Raw genomic sequence first — 19147 nt, 5'->3', positions numbered from 1 at the left:
CCGTCATGTCCTGCAGTTACCCTGTAATGTACTGTTCTGCGGACGGTTACGACTTAGCTGTCGCTATTCACAGAGCAGTAGATACAAGCAAAAATAATTAGCTTGATAACCTTCAGCCACAGTGAAAATACCATAACTGCCAAGAGAGAGCAAAAATGAAACGAAAATATGTTTATCACTTACGGTGTTTCCGCTATTCAAACTTCAACATCAGGCATGATGTTTTGATTTGTTACTTCTTAATACTTACCTTACTTGTAACATACGCTGGAACACCAAAGAAACGGCAACGCTTATGTTATACAACAAGTTCAAATGGTTGAAATGGCTCTGAGCACTATGGGACTTAACTGCTGAGGTCATCAGTCCCCTAGAACTTAGAACTACTTAGACCTAACTAACCTAAGGACATCACACACTTCCACGCCCGAGGCAGGATTCGAACCTGCGATCGTAGCGGTCGCGCGGTTCCAGACTGTAGCGCCTAGAACCGCTCGGCCGCAGCGGTCAGCAAGACAAGTATCTGGTGCAGTTGTTAGATCGGTTACTGGTGCTACAATGGCAGATTATCAAGATTTAAGTGAGTTTGAACGTGGTGTTATAGTAGGCTTACCAGAGATGGGACACAGCGTTACCGAGATAGCGACGAAGTGGGGATTTTCCTGTAGGACCATTTCACGAGTGTACCGTCAATATCAGGAATCCGGTAAAATATCAAATCTCCGATACTGCTGCGGCCGGAAAAAGGTCCTGCAAGAAGGGGACCAACGACGACTGAATAGAATCGTTCACCGTGGAACCCTTCCGCAGATTGCTGCAGATTTCAGTGCTGGACCATCAACAAGTGTCAGCGTGCGAACCATTCAATTAAAAATCATCGATATGGGCTTGATGACTGCACAACACAAAGTTTTCGTCTCGCCTGGGCCCGTCAGCACCGACATTGGACTGTTGATGACAGGAAATATCGCAAAGTTTTGAACATGGCTGCTTGGTTCAGTGACCGCTTATAAATTAAAATTGAAACAAATGAGCCCTCTTGTGCATTTTCAACTTCTCGCGGCGTAATGAATAATCAATTAAATTTCGGGCATGCAGCCGCGCAAATAAAATTTCTTCTACTGATATTTCGGCCGCGTATCGTCCGGCCGTCTTCAGAGCGAGTCACAAGACTGCCGACAAGTTTTTTTTCCCTCTATTGAGTTTCGATTCCCCCTATAGGGGGCGGGCTGGCAGCAGCTTATTACGCCGCTCTTCAGCCTACAGAATTAGTTTTAAAAAGATGAAAATAATAAAAGGTAAAAATAGCAGAAAATTCTGGAGCGTAAAACATGAAACACAGGGTCGATGAAGCTAATAAAATACACAGGAAGCAGAAAAATAATAGACAGACAATTAAAAACACGGCGACAGTCTGGGTTCTGTTCGCAAGAGATATAAAAAACACACCCAGCGACAGCATGATTTCTGTTCGCAACACTTGTGGAAGGACGCACAACACTGAACACTCACGTAAACACTGCGCTAAAAGTTGGCACAAATACGACATACCACACCCGAGAGCAGGTGGGGGGAAACTGGTCAGATGACGGGAAAAAGGGGGGGTGGGAAGGAGAGGAAAAGTGAAGGGGGAGGGGGAGAAAGGAGCCAATGGAAGAGGAGGATCCATAAGAGGGGTGGGGGGTGCTGAGCAGACGTGCCAGGGATTGGGGAAGGCAGAGGAGGGGAGTACAAAATGACTCGGGGGGGGGGGGGAGAAAGGAGATGAGAGGCGAGGAGAAAACACAGGATGGCAGGGGGGAGGAAGAGGGAGCCCAGAGAAAGGACGGAGGAAAGGAGGGGGGGTGAGGATCAGAGTTGATAGGAAGGATAAATGGAGGGAGAGAGGGCATCATCCGGGAGGGGGAGCTGGTGGAAGCCACCTTGGGAAAGGAGATGTAGGGTGTAGAGATGGAGGGTAGGGGGGACACAATGGTGAAGACGTGGCAGGGGGCGGGGATGGGAGAGGAGATGAGCAACCAGGGGGTGAGGGGGTTCAAGACGGCGGGAGGTGTAGAGGATGCGGATATGTTCGAGGAATAGGAGCAGATGGGGGAAAGGAATGAGATCATAGAGGATCCGCGTGGGGGACGGGAGGCGTATATGGAAGGCGAGGCGGAGTGAATGACGCTCATGGATCTGGAGGGACTTATAGAATTCGGGGGGGGGGGGGGGGGCAGATATCCAGGCAGGACTGGCATAACAGAGGATGGGACGGATTAAGGGTTTGTAGGTGTGGAGGGGTGCAACCCCCATGTCCGGCCAGAGAGGAGTTTGAGGAGTCGGAGGTGGTTGTGGGCTTTGGATTGGATGGAGCGGAGATGAGGGATCCAGGTGAGGTGACGGTCAATGGTGAGACGACAAGGTGCCAAGCGCGGCCTTATATGTCTCCACCGCGGCGGTACTGCGCATGCGGGTCACAGATGCTGGTCGGCGGCAGAGACATACGCTTACACATGCGCCGCCTGTGGCGAAGGCGTACAGACATTCGATTTGCTTGTCGATGTTTGATCGGCGGTGGTGACACGATGACGACTTCTCTGCAATTTAATTACTCCAAGAGCCGGATTCCATGCTTTGTCCAAATTAAAACCATTATCTCTGTTTATTAAATTGTTGGCTAATCGAATTTCTATAGCTTCCTTGAATATAGATTCCCAAAAAGAAGAGGTGGAAATCTTCACATAACTGTAATTCATGGAATGACCCGTACCAATACAATGTTCAGCCACAGCTGACTTGTCTGGTTGTAATAAGCGTGTGTATCTTCGGTGCTCCACACACCTCTCATGAACGGTGCGTGTTGTTTGGCCTATGTATGACTGCTCACAATTTCCGCAAGGAATCTGGTACACACCCGCCTTACGAAGCAGTAAATCGTCCTTCACAGAGCCGAGTAAAGCCGTAATCTTCGTAGGTGTGGGGGGGGGGAGGGGGGGCGGCGGATAATCACCTTAACACAGTGTTTCTCAATAATAAGGCCTATCTTTGAAGAAAGAGCACCCACATAGAGCCAAAACGCACTAGATCTGAAGAAATTACTATCTTCTTCCCCATCACATACCTGCTATTTAGGTTTTGCATCGAAAGCTCTACATGGGCTAAGTCTGACTGGTTTCGCAAAGTGGCCACAAAAAGACAGATTACCAAGTACAGCCGATTGGACCAGCCTTCTCAGGTGGACTCTGTTATTCGACGCCTTGTCATAAATTTGATGGGTAAGGAATTGGACGAAGCTACGTTGTCTGTCTTAAGTAAAGGGCTAAATTTTGCCCCTACTCCAAAGACGTTACCGATATCATCTTTCATCAGTGCCATTGAAGAAGCTATCCGACCACTATCAGAGGATTCTGCGGAAGAAATTAGACGAGAAACCTGTCAAGCAATCACGAAGCATAGTCCACAAAGAAGCAATGTTTCCAAGGAAGAAAGACGTGCGCTACGAAAGCTGCGTGAGGATACTGATACGGTCGTCCTGCGTGCTGATTAAGGTAATGCTATCGTCTTTTTGCCTCAGGAAGTCTACAGGGAAAAGATATGTGGTCTACTTAGTTCTGGTGCATACCGGAAGATCAACAAAGATCCTACTAACAAGGTGACAATAAGGACTGCTGCCTTGCTGAACGCTTCATCACTACCGAAGGAAGTCATAAAGAGTTTAAAAGTACGAGGTGCAGTACCACCGAGATTTTATGGTCTTCCTAAAGTTCACGAGATGGGTAAGGATGAGCGTCTAGAGGACTTGTCTATGAGACCTATAACGAGCACTATTGGTTCACCAACATATTTTTCTGCCAAATATTTAGCTTCCTTATTAAAACCATTGGTAGGAAAATGTAGTCACCACATTCGTAATTCTATGGATTTTATTCAGAGACTTAGCAATGTCAGGCTAAATAGTATGGATGTGCTTGTTAGTTTTGACGTGGTGTCATTGTACACCAAGGTACCTTTAAAGGACTCTTTATGTCTTATCAGCCAACATTTTGATAAGAACATTACGGCCTTATTTGAACATGTGCTTTTATCATCTTATTTTCAGTTTAATGGTGAATGTTATGAGCAAATTGACGGTGTTGCCATGGGAAGCCCCCTCTCCCCTATGGAAGCTAATTTATTCATGGAAGACTTCGAGGACAAGGCACTGGACTCAGCATGTTTTAAACCTACGGTCTCTACGTGGACGACACATTCGTCGTATGGCCCCATGGTATGGATGAATTATATCGATTTCTTGAGCAATGAATTCCATCCATGCTAGCATTAAATTTACTATGGAAATAGAAAAAGACGGCTGCCTCCCCTTTTTGGATGTTGTCGTTCGCCGTAAAAGTGATGGCACATTGGGACATGCCGTATATCGGAAACCAACGCACACAAATCTATATCTTCATGCCAGTAGCTGCCATCACCCTTCACAGACCATGGGTGTCCTTAAGACCTTAGTGCATCGGGCGCACTGTATATCTGATAAAGACTTTTGCAAGGAGAGCTAATGTACCTCAAGTTCATTTTTAAAGCGAATGGATATTCTCCGCAACAAATTCGTAGAGCTTCCGATGCAAAACCTAAAAAGCAGGTATGTGATGGGGAAGAAGACAGTAATTTCTTCAGATATAGTGCGTTTTTGCCCTATGTGGGTGCTCTTTCTTCAAAGATAGGCCGTATTCTTGAGAAACACTGTGTTAAGGTGCTTTTCCGGCCCCCCACGAAGATTACGGCTTTACTCGGCTCTGTGAAGGACGATTTACTGCTTCGTAAGGCGGGTGTGTACCAGATTCCTTGTGGAAATTGTGAGCAGTCATACATAGGCCAAACAACACGCACCGTTCATGAGAGGTGTGTGGAGCACCGAAGATACACACGCTTATTACAGCCAGACAAGTCAGCTGTGGCTGAACATTGTATTGATGCAGGGCATTCCATGAATTACAGTGAGGTGAAGATTTTAACATCCATTTCTTCTTTTTGGGAATCTATATTCAAGGAAGCTATAAAAATTCGATTAGCCAACAATTTAATAAACAGAGATAATGGTTTTAATTTGGACAAAGCATGGAATCCGGCGCTTGGAGTAATTAAATTGCAGAGAAGTAGTCATCGTGTCACCACTGCCGATCAAACATCGATAAGAAAATCGAATGTCTGTACGCCTTCGCCACAGGTGGCGCATGTGTAAGCGTATGTCTCTGCCGCCGACCAGCATCTGTGACCCGCATGCGCAATACCGCCGCGGTGGAGCATAAAAGGCCGCGCTTGACACCTTGTCGTCATCTCCGGCGATAATTCGTCCTCCCCCCCACTTCTTGTGTCCTTTCCTTTAGGCCCCCTCCCTCCCTTCTCTTTCCTTTTCCCCCATCCCGTCCCTCCTTCCCTCTTCCCCCGGGCTACCCCTCCCCCTTCCTCCCTTCCCCCTATTTCCCCTGCCCATGGCATCTGCTCTCCCCTCTCCCTCTCCCCCCCCCTTCTCCTCTCTTGGCAGGTCCCCGGACTCGTACACGGTTAGTGAACATTCGCGCGCCGGAGATCAACGCCTCGTGTTCTGTGTGCCGTCGTTTTGTGCTTAAGTGATTCAGTGTTATTCGTTTTGTGCACTTACGTTCACGTGTGGCGATTTTCGTCTCTGTCTGTGTCCAAGTGTCTGAACAATTTTATCTTGGACTCTACACCCGTGAACGGCACCTTGTATTTTAAAAAATGTTTGTCTCCGTTTATATGTCCACCGTGTTTTTTTCTCTAAATGCCTTCATTTGTATATTTGTGTTTCTCTGCGGCCAAAGAGCGGCGTCGTATGCTGCTGCAGGCCTGCCTGTAATACAGGTTTCAAAATAACAATAAGGAAAAAAAAACCTTGTCGTCAGTCTTGTGACTCGCTCTGAAGATGGCCGGACGATACGCGGCCGAAATATCAGTAGAAGAAATTTTATTTGCGCGGCTGCATGCCCGATATTTAATGGATTAAATTGAGCCCTCTTATTAACCAGGTTTCAATACTTCTAAAAGTGCCTTCATCAGAATTTAGACATTTAAAGTGGTCAATAATTACAAATTTGTGTGAAGAAACAAATTTTTTTTATAGAAAAGTGTAAGTACTGACTAACAATACAAGACAGAGACAGTACTTACATGTCACGTATAAAATAAATAACAGACCAGAAGGGCTTTAGTCGCAAAACATTTTTAAAAGGAATGTGTGAAGGCGAGTCTGTAAGGGCTGCTCATACTTGTACAGCCACAGTATTGAAACCTGGTTAGTAAGACTAAAAAATTGTGACGGAGGGCTCATTTGTTTCAATTTTAACTGGAAATATGTTGCCTGGTCGGACGAGTCTCGTTTCAAATTGAATCGAGCGGATGGACGTGCACGGGTATGGAGAAAACCTTGTGAATGGATGGACCCTGCATGTCAGCTGGTGTCAAGCTAGTGGAGGCTCTGTAATGGTGTGGGGCCTGTGCAGTTGGAGTGACAGGGGACCCCTGATAGTCTACATACGACTCTGACAGGTGACACGTACCTAAGCATCCTATCTCCTCACCTGCATATATTCATGTCCATCGTGCATGCCGTCACTTGGGCAATTAGAGCAGGACAATGCGACACCCCACATGTCCAGAATTGCTAAAGAATGGCTTCAGGAACACTCTCCTGAGATTAAAAACTTTCGTTGGCCACCGAACTCCCCAGGCATGAACATTATTGATCATATCTGGGATGCATTGCAACGTGCTGTTCAGAAGAGATCTGTATCCCCACGTAATCTTACGGATTTAAGGGAAGCCCTGCAGAATTCACGGTGTAAACTCCCTCCAGCATTACCTCAGACATTAGTCGAGTGCATGCCACATCGTGTTGTAGCACTTCTGCGTGCTCGCGGGGGCCCTACACGATATTAGGCAGGTGCATCAGTTTCTTTGGGGTCTTCATTGTATGTGACATTTAATATTTGCTCATTTTTAGGCTTCCGTATCTCAGTCGGTAAAAACGGAACCCTTGTAGGATTTCTTTGTCGTCCGTCTGTCTGTCTCTCTGTCCGACTCTTAATGCGTAGTGTTATTAGGTTGAAATTTACGTCTCACATTAAGATCTGTGATGATTTGGTGATGCAAAAAATTTGCTGTTCGAAGTCAATGCAATCAAAAGATACTGCCATTTATGCCACAAATTTGGATACTCGGAAACTCAATGATGAAAACGTGTACGGTACTTCCCGTTGAGCTATAAATTTGGCAAGAAGCAGGGTTGCACAGCGCAGGCCAAAGAGAAAAAAAATCCGAAAATTATTAATTTTTAATTGCGTCACATAAATATACTTTTTGACATTTCTTTTCCGACCTCTGTCCGTCTGACAGTCTATTAAGACTTTTTCTCAGGAACGGTTGGAGATACCAATTTGAAATTTTTACAGGTACGAAGTTGGTTGGTTGGTTGGTTTGGGGGAGAAGACTAAACAGCGAGGTCGTCGATCCCATCGGATTATGGAAGGAAGTCGGCCGTGCCCGTTCGAAGGAACCATTCCGGCATTTGGCTGAAGAGATTTAGTGAAATGACGGAAAACCTAAATCAGGATGGCCGGTCGCTGGTTTGAACCGTCGTCGTCCCGAACGCGAGTCCAGTGTGTTAACCACTGCTCCACCTCGCTCGGCGCACTAAGTTGTAAGGACCCTTGGCGTTGAAAGCACGAGGGTTGCCCAGAAAGTACAGGGCTATTACAAATGATTGAAGCGATTTCATAAATTCACTGTAGCTCCATTCATTGACATATGGTCACGACACACTACAGATACGTAGAAAAACTCTTAAAGTTTTGTTCGGCTGAAGCCGCACTTCAGGTTTCTGCCGCCAGAGAGCGCAGTGAGCCAAATTGGCGACAGGAGCCGAGAAAGTGTATGTCGTGCTTGAAATGCACTCACATCAGTCAGTCATAACAGTGAAACGACATTTCAGGACGAAGTTCAACAAAGATCCACCAACTGCTAAATCCATTCGGCGATGGTATGCGCAGTTTAAAGCTTCTGGATGCCTCTGTAAGGGGAAATCAACGGGTCGGCCTGCAGTGAGCGAAGAAACGGTTGAACGCGTACGGGCAAGTTTCACGCGTAGCCCGCGGAAGTCGACGAAAAAAGCAAGCAGGGAGCTAAACGTACCTCAGCCGACGGTTTGGAAAATCTTACGGAAAAGGCTAAAGCAGAAGCCTTACCGTTTAGAATTGCTACAAGCCCTGACACCCGATGACAAAGTCAAACGCTTTGAATTTGCGGCGCGGTTGCAACAGCTCATGGAAGAGGATGCGTTCAGTGCGAAACTTGTTTTCAGTGATGAAGCAACATTTTTTTCTTAATGGTGAAGTGAGCAGACACAATGTGCGAATCTGGGCGGTAGAGAATCCTCACGCATTCGTGCAGCAAATCCGCAATTCACCAAAGGTTAACGTGTTTTGTGCAATCTCACGGTTTAAATTTTACGGCCCCTTTTTCTTCTGCGAAAAAACGTTACAGGACACGTGTATCTGGACATGCTGGAAAATTGGCTCATGCCACAACTGGAGACCGACAGCGCCGACTTCATCTTTTAACAGGATGGTGCTCCACCGCACTTCCATCACGATGTTCGGCATTTCTTAAACAGGAGATTGGAAAACCGATGGATCGGTCGTCGTGGTGATCATGATCAGCAATTCATGTCATGGCCTCCACTCTCTCCCGACTTAACCCTATGCGATTTCTTTCTGTGGGGTTATGTGAAAGATTCAGTGTTTAAACCTCCTCTACCAAGAAACGTGCCAGAACTGCGAGCTCGCATCAACGATGGTTTCGACCTCATTGATGGGGACATGCGGCACCGAGTGTGGGCGGAACTTGATTATCGGCTTGATGTCTGCCGAATCACTAAAGGGGCACATATCGAACATTTGTGAAAACTTTTTGAGTTTTTGTATGTGTGTGCAAAGCATTGTGAAAATATCTGAAATAATAAAGTTATTGTAGAGCTGTGAAATCGCTTCAATCATTTGTAATAACCCTGTAATGCACCACATTTTTTCCTTCAACAATTCTTTATTGCACATAATGAGAATTCCCAACACACCCTATTTTTAAACATAATCTCCATCCCGTTGTATGACCTTCCTCCAGCGCGAAACAAGGGCGCGTATGCGCTGTCCGTACCAATCCTCGTCTTGGTGGCAGAGCCAGTGCTTCACTGTGTGAACTTCCTCTGCTGATTGACAGCTGCAGCGCCAACTGCCGAGTCCTAATGCGTCTGTCTTCGCTAATGACGACATCAGCTCGCTGAAACATGTCGGGTGTGACAGCTGTGGATGGTCTCCCCGACCGCTGCGGATCGTAGAGCTCCGCCGAACGCCTTCTGATGACCTCACCTTCCGTGACCAGCGATTCATTGTACTTCCGTCAACAGCAGACGCTCCGTAAACTTTGCACATGCGTTTTTGAATATGCCCCACTGTCTCATTCTCCGTAGTGATAGATTGAATGACGGCACTTTGCTTGTAACGTACATCACCTACAGACGCCATTTTGAAACTATCCTGCAGCTACGCTGTCTGTCGGGAGTGACGGAAACTTGACGCGCTCACTCAGGAGACTTCGGATTCGTAGCATTGTTTTCGACTGAGACAAAAATTGGGATGCATTACTTTCTGGGCAACCCTCGTAATTCAAGCTTCTAAGTTAAAACGCTCTAAAGATACGGCCATATACAGGGTGTTTCAAAAATGACCGGTATATTTGAAACGGCAGTAAAAACTAAACGAGCAGCGATAGAAATACACCGTTTGTTGCAATATGCTTGGGACAACAGTACATTTTCAGGCGGACAAACTTTCGAAATTACAGTAGTTACAATTTTCAACAACAGATGGCGCTGCGGTCTGGGAAACTCTATAGTACGATATTTTCCACATATCCACCATGCGTAGCAATAATATGGCGTAGTCTCTGAATGAAATTACCCGAAACCTTTGACAACGTTTCTGGCGGAATGGCTTCACATGCAGATGAGATGTACTGCTTCAGCTGTTCAATTGTTTCTGGATTCTGGCGGTACACCTGGTCTTTCACGTGTCCCCACAGAAAGAAGTCACAGGGGTTCATGTCTGGCGAATAGGGAGGCCAAGCCACGCCGCCTCCTGTATGTTTCGGATAGCCCAAAGCAATCACACGATCATCGAAATATTCATTCAAGAAATTAAAGACGTCGGCCGTGCGATGTGGCCGGGCACCATCTTGCATAAACCACGAGGTGTTCGCAGTGTCGTCTAAGGCAGTTTGTACCGCCACAAATTCACGAAGAATGTCCAGATAGCGTGATGCAGTAATCGTTTCGGATCTGAAAAATGGGGCAATGATTCCTTTGGAAGAAATGGCGGCCCAGACCAGTACTTTTTGAGGATGCAGGGACGATGGGACTGCAACATGGGGCTTTTCGGTTCCCCATATGCGCCAGTTCTGTTTATTGACGAAACCACCCAGGTAAAAATAAGCTTCGTCAGTAAACCAAATGCTGCCCACATGCATAGCGCCGTCATCAATCCTGTGCACTATATCGTTAGCGAATGTCTCTCGTGCAGCAATGGTAGCGGCGCTGAGGGGTTGCCGCGTTTGAATTTTGTATGGATAGAGGTGTAAATTCTGGCGCATGAGACGATACGTGGACGTTGGCGTCATTTGGACCGCAGCTGCAACACGGCGAACGGAAACCCGAGGCCGCTGTCGGATCACCTGCTGCACTAGCTGTGCGTTGCCCTCTGTGGTTGCCGTGCACGTGTTCATCCGTCACGTTCCCAGTCCGTTGAAATTTTTCAAACAGATCCTTTATTGTATCGCTTTTTGGTCCTTTGGTTACATTAAACCTCCGTTGAAAACTTCGTCTTGTTGCAACAACACTGAGTTCTAGGCGGTGGAATTCCAACACCAGAAAAATCCTCTGTTCTAAGGAATAAACCATGTTGTCCACAGCAGACTTGCACGTTGTGAACAGCACACGCTTACAGCAGAACGACGACGTACAGAATGGCGCACCCATAGACTGCGTTGTCTTCTATATCTTTCACATCACTTGCAGCGCCATCTGTTGTTGAAAATTGTAACTACTGTAATTTCGAAAGTTTGTCCGCCTGAAAATGTACTGTTGTCCGAAGCATATTGCAACAAACGGTGTATTTCTATCGCTGCTCGTTTAGTTTTTATTGCCGTTTCAAATATACCAGTCATTTTTGAAACACCCTGTAAGTCACATAGATTGATACTTACAAGCGGACTCCCAAAAACCAGTAATGAGCTATCTTCGTAAATGTCGGCGTTGGTGGTCTAGCGATAAAGCTCGTGCCCCACTACTGAAAGATCGTGGTATCGAATCTAGGTCGGACCACAAACTTTTATCTTCGTTTTAGCCCAGGCTTCACAGCGATGTGGCGCCAGAAACAACATGTACTTAAATTTTTACATCAAACTTTAGATCTCCATTCCGAGGTTGGATAACTGGAGTAGTCTACCTTAGGGACACGCAGGACGCCAATAGAAAGACTTGGGCTAGGCCTTTGAACCACACCACATTATGTTTGCTATTGTACACATTATTTAGTGTGGAGCGCTGAATCTGTTGGTACCTGTTCGGCATTTTTGATTAACATATTGAAATAGGAAGATTACGAGCAAATGAGTTTAGGTCAATGCTTGTGTACACAGCTCTACGGTTCAAGGATTACCAAGTGATGGCGTACCGTGATGGAGCTCTCGTCCATGTAGCGCAGGTCTGCGCCGTCCAGCCCCACCAGGATGTCGTAGGTGGCGGAGCAGAGCGACTGGGCCGCCGCCACCAGCAGGCTGCGGGGGCGGGCCCGTGGGGGCGGCGGGGGCGGCAGCGCGGGCGGCAGCGGCGGCGACCCGCAGGAGCTGCCCGACGCCGAGCCGCCTCCGGTGGCGGGGAACAGCGACAGCGCCGCCGGCGCCGTCAGGGCGGCGGGCGTCGGCGGCGGGGGCGGCGTCGGCTCCACCTGGAAGGAATAGTCCCGCCTCCTCATAGCACTCGTTCTCAACTAGCTGGCGGCTGTAATATTACCTCGAGCCCATCTCACTCTGAATGTGTTTACCAGGGGGGAGCTTGGCTGTTGGCTAACTGGGAGCGGGGCCGGCGCGCTGGCTGTATGGCGTTCCCAATTAAAGAAAAGTAGCAATATTTACATTGCTACATGAACACAGGTAGTTGTATAAAGTTTTTACCAAAAATATCGAAACGTTCTTGACCGATTTATATCAAATTTTTGCACTGTATTCTAATAAACGTACAGTATGTGCTCAAAAGTATACGGACGCCTGGCTGAAAATGACGTACAAGTTCGTGGCGCCCTGCATCGATAACGCAGGAATTCAGTATGATCTTGACCCACCCTTAGCCTTGATGACAGCTTCCACTCTCGCAGGCATACTTTCAGTCAGGTGCTGGAAGGTTTCTTGGGGAATGGCAGCTCTTTCTTCACGGAGTGCTGCACTGAGGAGAGGTATCGATGTCGGTCAGTGAGGGCTGGCACGAAGTTGGCGTTGCAAAACATCCCAAAGATTCAGGACTGTGCAGGCTAGTCCATTACAGGGATGTTACTGTCGTGTAACCACTCCGCCACAGGCCGTGGATTATGAACAGGTGCATGATCGTCTTGAAAGATGCAATCGTCATCCCCGAAATGCTCTTCAACAGTGGGAAGCAAGAAGGTGCTTAAAACATCAATATAGGCCTGTGCTGTGATAGTGACACGCAAAACAACAAGGTGTTCAAGCCCCTACCCTGAAAAATACGGCCACACCATAACACCATCGCCTCCTAATTTTAGTGTTGGCACTACACACGCTGGCAGATTATGTTCACCGGCCACCCGCCATACTCACACCCTGCCATCGGATCGCCACATTGTGTACCGTGATTCGTCACTCTACACAACGTTATTCCAGTGTTCAATCGTTCAATGTTTACGCTCCTTACAGCAAGCGACGCATCGTTTGTCATTTAGCGGAGTGATGCGTGGCTTATGAGCAGCCGCTCGACAATGAAATCCAAGTTTTCTCACCTCCCGCCTAACTGTCATAGTACTCGCAGTGGGTCCTGACGGAGTTTGGAATTCCTATGTGATGGTCTGGATAGATGTCTGCATATTACACATTACGACCCTTCTTCAACTGTCGGCAGTCTCTGTCAGTCAACAGACGAGGTGGGCCTGTACGCTTTCGTGGACCTAGGACCTAGGAACATTTACAGGGTTATTACAAATGATTGAAGCGATTTCACAGCCCTACAATAACTTTATTATTTGAGATATTTTCACAATGCTTTGCACACACATACAAAAACTCAAAAAGTTTTTTTAGGCATTCACAAATGTTCGATATGTGCCCCTTTACTGATTCGGCAGACATCAAGCCGATAATCAAGTTCCTCTCACACTCGGCGCAGCATGTCCTCATCAATGAGTTCGAAAGCATCGTTGATGCGAGCTCGCAGTTCTGGCACGTTTCTTGGTAGAGGAGGTTTAAACACTGAATCTTTCACATAACCTCACAGAAAGAAATCGCATGGGGTTAAGTCGGGAGAGCGTGGAGGCCATGACTCGAATTGCTGATCATGATCTCCACCACGACCGATCCATCGGTTTTCCAATCTCCTGTTTAAGAAATGCCGAACATCATGATGGAAGTGCGGTGGAGCACCATCCTGTTGAAAGATGAAGTCGGCGCTGTCGGTCTCCAGTTGTGGCATGAGCCAATTTTCCAGCATGTCCAGATACACGTGTCCTGTAACGTTTTTTTCGCAGAAGAAAAAGGGGCCGTAAACTTTAAACCGTGAGATTGCACGAAACACGTTAACTTTTGGTGAATTGAGAATTTGCTGCACGAATGCGTGAGGATTCTCTACCGCCCAGATTCGCACATTGTGTCTGTTCACTTCACCATTAATAAAAAATGTTGCTTCATCACTGAAAACAAGTTTCGCACTGAACGCATCATCTTCCATGAGCTGTTGCAAGCGCGCCGAAAATTCAAAGCGTTTGACTTTGTCATCGGGTGTCAGGGCTTGTAGCAATTGTAAACGGTAAGGCTTCTGCTTTAGCCTTTTCCGTAAGATTTTCCAAACCGTCGGCTGTGGTACGTTTAGCTCCCTGCTTGTTTTATTCGTCGACTTCCGCGGGCTACGCGTGAAACTTGCCCGCACGCGTTCAACCGTTTCTTCGCTCACTGCAGGCCGACCCGTTGATTTCCCCTTACAGAGGCATCCAGAAGCTTTAAACTGCGCATAACATCGCCGAATGGAGTTAGCAGTTGGTGGATCTTTGTTGAACTTCGTCCTGAAGTGTCTTTGCACTGTTATGACTGACTGATGTGAGTGCATTTCAAGCACGACATACGCTTTCTCGGCTCCTGTCGCTATTTTGTCTCACTGCGCTCTCGAGCGCTCTGACAGCAGAAACCTGAAGTGCGGCTTCAGCCGAACAAAACTTTATGAGTTTTTCTACGTATCTGTAGTGTGTCGTGACCATATGTCAATGAATGGAGCTACAGTGAATTTATGAAATCGCTTCAATCGTTTGTAATAGCCCTGTATTTACAACCTAGAACAGCAGTGAGGCCACAGGAGGAACAAAAAAGACGGAACAGCTTAGAAGAGCGATATGAGATAACATTGTCATAAATCTCGCGTACAGACGTATGACACACGTGACACCAAATCATCTGACCACGTTCGAAGTCCCTGATTTCCGCAAAGCACCCCATTCTTCTCTTAAACAATGTATAATGATTACTGAGGTCGCTGATATAGAGTACCTGGCAGTAGGTGGCAGCGCAATGCACCTAATATGAAAAACGTATGTTTTTGGGGGTGTCAGGATATTTTTGATCACATAGTGCATATATACACGTAAAACGGGAAACGTTCGAAAAGTTTTTGACCGATTTATTTCAAATTTTGACATGATTCTCTTTTAAGCATTGGGACAGTTATGGGATATACATTTTATTAAAATATATATTATGTAGACCGCAACGCATGGTCTCGCGGGAGCGTTCTCGCTTCACGAGCACGGGGTCCCGGGTGCGATTCCCGGCGGGGTCAGGGATTTTCACCTGCCCCGAGATGACTGGGTGTTGTTGTGTCGTCTTCATTATCATCATTCATCGCCATTGCGGTTGGAGGAAGACAACGGCAAACCACCTCCATTAGGACCTTGTCTAGTACGGCGGTGCGGGTCTCCCACGTCATTCCCCTGCGCTATGTCAAGAAGCGTGGCAGTCGATTTCCATGTACTATGCAAGTAATATATAATAGGGAAAGTATCTGACGAAAATCCCGAGTAGATCACGACCGACATACTTGAAATTTTTACATGAACATAGGCTGTATACGTATTCTTTTTAAACAACAGGTTTTCTGTTAAAACGGCTGCGGGAAAAAAAAATTTATGCTGTGAAAACGTGTTTTCGTTTTCTCTCCACGAATCAATTTTGATTGTTCTGACGATCCCTATGTGAGAGACACGTTTAGCGTTATACTACAGGCTACCCACAACTAAAATTTCAGTGCCAAAATGCCGTGGAAAGAGAACCATTGCTCAGAATGTCAAATTTGGGAAGTAGAATATTGACGCAGGGAGAAGCGTCATAGTACAAATCATCATCATCATCATCATTTAAGACTGATTCTGCCTTTCAGCGATTAGTCTGGAGCATAGTCCCCCTCATAAAATTCCTCCATGATCCCCTGTTCAGTGCTAATATTGGTGCCTCTTATGATGTTAAGCCTATTACTTCAAAATCATTCTTAATCGAATCCAGGTACCTTCTCCTTGGTCTACCCCCACTCCTCCTACCGTCTACTGCTGAGCCCATGAGTCTCTTGGGTAACCTTGCTTCTCCAATGCGTGTAACACGACCCCACCATCGAAGCCTGTTCGCCCTGACTGCTACATCTATAGAGTTCATTCCCAGTTTTTCTTTGATTTCCTCATTGCGGACACCCTCTTTCCATTGTTCCCATCTACTAGTACCTGCAATCATCCTAGCTACTTTCATATCCGTAACCTCAACCTTATTGATAAGGTAACCTGAATCCACCCAGCTTTCGCTCCCATACAACAAAGTTAGTCGAAAGATTGAACGGTGCACAGATAACTTAGTCTTGGTACTGACTTCCTTCTTGTAGAAGAGAGTAGGTCGTAGCTGAGCGCTCACTACATTCGCTTTGCTACACCTCGCTTCCAGTTCTTTCACTATATTGCCAACCTGTGAGAATATGCATCCTAAGTACTTGAAACCTTCCACCTGTTCTATGTTCCTCCTATTTGGTACTCAATCCGTTTACGTCTATTTCCCACTGACATTACTTTCGTTTTGGAGATGCTAATCTTCATACCATAGTCCTTACATTTCTGATCTAGCTCTGAAATATTACTTTGCAAACTTTCAATCCAATCTGCTTATTTTGTGTTCACATATCTTAATCTCACCCAGTCATTCTATTGTTTTCAACATATGATCCATAAATAATATGAACAACAGTGGAGACAGGTTGCAGCCTTTTCTTACCCCTGAAACAGCTCTGAATTATGAACTCAATTTACCGTCAACTCATAGTACAAATAAAATATAAAATAAAAATAAAAAACTAACGAAAATTTTACGAACCATGGCGCTGTAGCTGTCAAAACATGCACACCAACACAGGCGCGGCACAGGGCTGTTCCTCAGTTTGCGTCATAGAAGCCTAAAATGAAGTACCGTGCGCTGCTGGTAAAGCTCTTCAACAAGAACGGTGTCTGTGTGCCAATAAACCTGCAGAACTTCCGGTCACTCAAGGGTATGAAATAAGGCATTGGTCCGATGTGTGCTAAGGGTCTGCAGAACGATTGTAAAACTCGAAGCGCAGAGTGACAGAGAGAGGAAATCAGTTCAAATGGTTCAAATGGCTCTGAGCACTATGGGACTTAACATCTGTGGTCATCAGTCCCCTAGAACTTAGAACTACTTAAACCTAACTAACCTAAGGACATCACACACATCCATGCCCGAGGCAGGATTCGAACCTGCGACCGTAGCAGTCGCGCGGCTCCGGACTGAGCGCCTAGAACCGCTAGACCACCGCGGCCGGCGGAAATCAGTTAACCTGTCGTCTGTCGAAGATGTGTACACATCACTGCAGAAGGGGTCGAACGGTGGCGTGCGAACATGCAGTGCATGGGGGAATGTCCGAACGTTAGACATGCTTACGAGCACAGTGCATAACATACTACGGAAAATCCTGCATAGCTATCCATACAAATTCACCCACCATGTTCAGGAGATGTTCATGTCTGATGTCCCAGCGAGACAAACATCCCCTCTGGAATTTCTCGCTCGCATATGGAAGTGAATGACCATGAATTTTCTCCGGATTGATGAAGCACGTTTCCTTCTCCAGGGACATGTCACTACGCAGAATTGCAGAATATGGGGAACACAAAATCCGCACGCACATCAACCTGTACTACTTCTATAAACGTGACTCATTGCTGTAGGGTTGACGGCATTCATTATCGTAGGGCACTATTTTTTCTAGGAGCCGCGTGGTTCCAGACTGGAGGGCCTAGAACCACTCGGACACAGCGGTCGGGTTCTGAGAATTATCAACCTTCATTTCCCTACAGCCTGCCCGTCCAGATCATCTGATCTGATCTTTAATCGTGTGACTTCTGGCTGAGAGATTAAATGAAAGATGGGTCAAAAATGGCTCTGAGGACTATGGGACTTAACTTCTGAGGTCATCAGTCCCCCAGAACTTAGAATTAATTAAACCTAACTAACCTAAGGACATCACACACATCTATGCCCGAGGCAGGTTTCCAACCTGCTACCGTAGCGGTCCCGTGGTTCTAGACTGTAGCGCCTAGAACCGCTCCGCCACCCCGGCCGGCCCGGACCATAACCCACCATATTTTTACACTACTGCCCATTAAAATTGCTACATCTAGAAGAAATACAGATGATAAACGGGTATTCATTGGACACATATATTATACTAGACCTGCCATGTGATTACATTTTCACTCAATTTGGGGGCATAGACCCTGAGAAATCAGTACCCAAAACAACCACCTCTGGCCGTTATAACGGCCTTGATATGCCTGGCAATTGAGTCAAACAGAGCTTGGATGGCGTGTACAGGTACAGCTGCCCATGCTACTTCAACACGATACCACAGTTCATCAAGAGTAGTGACTGGCTCGTTGCTCGGCCACCATTGACCAGACGTTTTCAATTGGTGAGAGATCTGGAGAATGTGCTGGCCAGGGCAGCACTCTAACATTTTCTGTATCCATGAAGGCCCGTACAGGACCTGCAACATGCGGTCGTGCATTATCCTGCTGAAATGTAGGGTTTCGCAGGGATCGAATGAAGGGTAGAGCCGCGGGTCGTAACACATCTGAAATGTAACGTCCACTGTCTGTGATGCAGCGTCAAGGGTAACCGCAGCCACAGTCCCCGAGCTGATAGTCGTCGAACTGTTCGTGCAGATGGTTGTTGTCTTGCAAACGCCCCCATCTGTTGACTCAGGGATCGAGACGTGGCTGCACGATCGGTTACAACCATGCGGATAAGATGCCTGTCATCTCGACTGCTAGTGATACGAGGCCGTTGGGATCCAGCACTGGGTTCCATATTACCCTCCTGAACCCACCGATTCCATATTCTGCTAACAGTCATAGGATCTCGACCAACGCGAGCAGCAATGTCGCGATGCGAGAAACCGCAATCGCGATAGGCTACAATCCGATCTTTATCAGAGTCAGAAACGTGATGGTACGTGTTTCTCTTCCTTACACGAGGCGTCACCACAACGTTTGACCAGGCAACGCCGGTCAACTGCTGTTTGTGTATGAGAAATCGGTTGGAAAGTTTCCTCATGTCAGCACGTTGTAGGTGTCGCCACCGGCGCCAACCTTGTGTGAATGGTCTGAGAAGCTAATCATTTGCGTATCACAGTATCTTCTTCCTGTCGGTTAAATTTCGCGTCTGTAGCACGTCATCTTCGTGGTGTAGCAATTTTAATGGCCAGTAGTGTACTTTTTTACTT

General features: G+C 46.7%; 1 protein-coding gene across 1 annotated transcript in view; it reads right to left on the bottom strand.

The window, feature by feature from the left end:
- Nucleotides 1–19147, bottom strand: part of LOC126109504 (5-hydroxytryptamine receptor 2A) — a 285596-nt gene that overhangs the window by 44147 nt on the left and 222302 nt on the right. Inside the window, exon 9 of the mRNA XM_049914527.1 lies at nt 11778–11903. Within this exon, the coding sequence (XP_049770484.1) occupies nt 11778–11903 (126 nt within the window). The remainder of the gene's footprint in view (nt 1–11777; nt 11904–19147) is intronic.

The sequence above is a fragment of the Schistocerca cancellata genome, chromosome 12, assembly GCF_023864275.1.
Source record: "Schistocerca cancellata isolate TAMUIC-IGC-003103 chromosome 12, iqSchCanc2.1, whole genome shotgun sequence".
Classification (NCBI taxonomy): domain Eukaryota; kingdom Metazoa; phylum Arthropoda; class Insecta; order Orthoptera; family Acrididae; genus Schistocerca; species Schistocerca cancellata.
Note: the sequence above shows the minus strand (reverse complement) of the source record. Positions and strands in the feature narration are given on the sequence as shown.